The sequence below is a fragment of the Pteropus vampyrus genome, unplaced genomic scaffold (genome assembly GCF_000151845.1).
Source record: "Pteropus vampyrus isolate Shadow unplaced genomic scaffold, Pvam_2.0 Scaffold2, whole genome shotgun sequence".
Lineage (NCBI taxonomy): Eukaryota > Metazoa > Chordata > Mammalia > Chiroptera > Pteropodidae > Pteropus > Pteropus vampyrus.
The window spans coordinates 34,294,626-34,297,365 of NW_011888783.1; the positions used below are offsets into that span (position 1 = coordinate 34,294,626).

Below are 2,740 nucleotides of genomic sequence, written 5' to 3' on the forward strand. Positions count from 1 at the left end.
TAAGTATTATCATGACTCCTATTTTACAGATGATGAAATTGAGGCTTAGAGAGGTTAAATAACTCATCCAAGGTCACAGAACTGGCAAATATGAAGTTCAGGACTCAAATATATCTCTCTGTGATCTCTGGCCCCCAACTATTATGCTTATTGCTTCTCAAACAAACGAGTAAATCAGTTGGTAAAAACTCCTGTACTTAAGTAGATTTGGGGGATGCTGGGTTAAACCGTGTAGACAACTTCTCTACAAGACTTTTTCCTGTCTATAACTTGCCAAAGTGCTTGGTACATCTTCAAGACGCAATATGAGCACAGTGTCTCCATTACTAATTGGGCCATGGCATCCTTTTTTTTTGCGAGGAGGACTAAAATATTGCAGAGCAAACTTTGGCTAATGCTGCTTTAAGAACATGAGCAGGGCCAGCTATCCCCTTCTCTGTGTGTCAGCCCTCCGTGTGTGTAAACACAGCCCCACATGCTGAGTCCACATCAGAGTCTTCCTTTGCAGGCGGGCGGGGGGTGGGGGTGGGGTGAGGGGTGCACCAGTTTTCTTATCAATGAAAAGAAGAGACTGTCCTTGGACCCCTGAGGCTTTGTGGGTTCAATACTTACATCTGTGCCTTTTCACTCCTCATACTGAACTTTCTGGTTTTTCACCTTATCTCCTTTCCAGTTATGAGCCTAGAAGCCTCCATAGGGGAAACTTTAAGTTGTTTTTGGCCAATGTTTTTACTACAACTAGATAGTTGAAAACTCCTGACAATTTGGAGTCCAGGAGATGAAGATGACAAAAGAAGAACTTTCCATAAGGAAGAGAGAACATATGCATGGACCAATTTTGATCTCTCGGAGACTTTTGAGGTGGGTGGGTAGGGGTATGGATGCAGAGGAGGGGTGGGGTGGAGTGGAAGGCTGTACCTGTATTTTTCAGCTAAACATAACTGTGTTTTCTAGGTCCAGCATAAGGTATTTCAATTCCATTCATGTGTCCAGAACCTGGGGCTGGGACATTTGGATTCTCCTGTCTAGGAGAGCAGGGTGGGGCGAGTGGGGATTCAGGGGTTTAAGAGAGTCTACAGATAAAGGAATTAAAGGGCAGGATCAGAATCCCTCCTACCCAGTCTCCTCATCACAAAAGAGGCAGTGGTTGACCTTCTGTGTTTGGGTTCCCAGTGCAGTAGAGTTGAGCTTCCAATGGCTTTTGTCATTCAGTTATGAACATCTTCCACCTTTATTTTCTGTCCCTACCTTCCCTACCCACTCTCAAAACCTTTCTGCCTTCTTCCGAGTAACTGAAACTGACAAGTTTCAGAAGCTAGTCTATTACTGTGACCCAGGCAAGCCAGTTCCCACATTTGACATAACCTGGCTTAGCTACTCTGCTACGGTCTATATTCCTGAGACAAACCATTTTTTTTTTCCCCTACAAAATACAACCACTTAACTCTTCCCCACTCAAGATTTGCTTCTTATGTTTTATAACTGTGTACTAACTTGGGTAACTTTTTTTTTTTTTTTTTGCTTTCATAAAGGTTCATAGAGCTTCTGTAGATCAGCTCCTATTAAAACGTTGTTTTTTTCTTTTTCAAGGAATTCTAGTAAAAATCAATATGCACACAGATTCAGTTTCCTATCTCCTCCTTGACTTGTACAGTCCCATTTATCAGCAAAGCTTCCTTGAAGTCTTCAAGTTGTACCAGAGCCTTGGTCTGGAAATAGATTCCGCACCGTCACCCTAGAGGGCGCAGTTTACATTTTCGTCAAGTAACGAGACAGCGCTCGCTCCCAGGCTCCATAAAAGGGGAGGAGGCGGATCAGTTTCCTTCTCTCATTGAGAAAGAAGAGGATTGGAAGGCCGAGCGTATAAAGCCGCGCAGAGAGCGTGAAACAAAGCAGTCGGATCGGAATTGGACTTGGGGTGCGCCGTGTGGAGTCAGGCATAAAACTTGTTGGAGGGGAGTAACGAGCCTGCTCCTCCAGCTCTCCTCATCTGTGCGGGTTCCCACCAGCCTTGCGATTTATTTTTATATCTGCTTTTTTTATATAGAGAGAAATATATATACATATATATATTTTTTTCCCCCATAAGAGAAAATTCCTGTTCCAAGAGAAAATAAGGCAAGATCAATGAAGGAGAGAAGAGCCAGCCAGAAATTATCCAGTAAATCTATCATGGATCCTAATCAGAACGTGAAATGCAAGATAGTAGTGGTGGGAGACAGTCAGTGTGGGAAAACCGCGCTGCTGCATGTCTTCGCCAAAGACTGCTTCCCCGAGGTGAGTGTGGCCCGCCCGGGCCTAAAGGAGGGGGGCGGCCCACGGGATCCCCCGCCTCCAGGTGGGTTTCCCGTTGCTTTAATCCCTTCTTACATTTTTCTTTTTAAAGCCATCTTCCTTACCCCTTACTACTTTTCCCCGTGGTTAGACTGCCCGGAGACGGAAAGTGGGCTGGAAGCGTTTAGGGGTTGGGACGCGCTTGCACATTCTGCTGTTAGCTTCTGAAACTTGTCCGGTCATGTGTGCAGAATCTGGGGCTGGGACATTTGGATTCTCCTGTCTAGGAGAGCCGGGTGGGGCGAGTGGGGAGCCAGGGGTTTAGGTAAAGGTCCGCATGTTTAGCGTGTGACCTGGTGCGTGCCGGTTTTTGCTTTATTTTCTAACCGAGGAGTGGGAAGCAGTTTTTTCAGAAGGAGGGTATTCTGCGAGTGTCGTGCGTTTTAAGATAACCTCTTTGCCCTCT

The 2,740-nt window shown here is 45.5% G+C and overlaps 1 protein-coding gene across 1 annotated transcript in view; it reads left to right on the forward strand.

Moving 5' to 3' along the window:
- The first annotated feature begins 1,832 nt into the window (after window positions 1-1,832).
- Window positions 1,833-2,740, forward strand: part of RND3 (Rho family GTPase 3) — a 24,271-nt gene continuing 23,363 nt past the window's right edge. Inside the window, exon 1 of the mRNA XM_011359484.2 lies at window positions 1,833-2,277. Within this exon, the coding sequence (XP_011357786.1) occupies window positions 2,128-2,277 (150 nt within the window). The 5' untranslated portion in view covers window positions 1,833-2,127. The remainder of the gene's footprint in view (window positions 2,278-2,740) is intronic.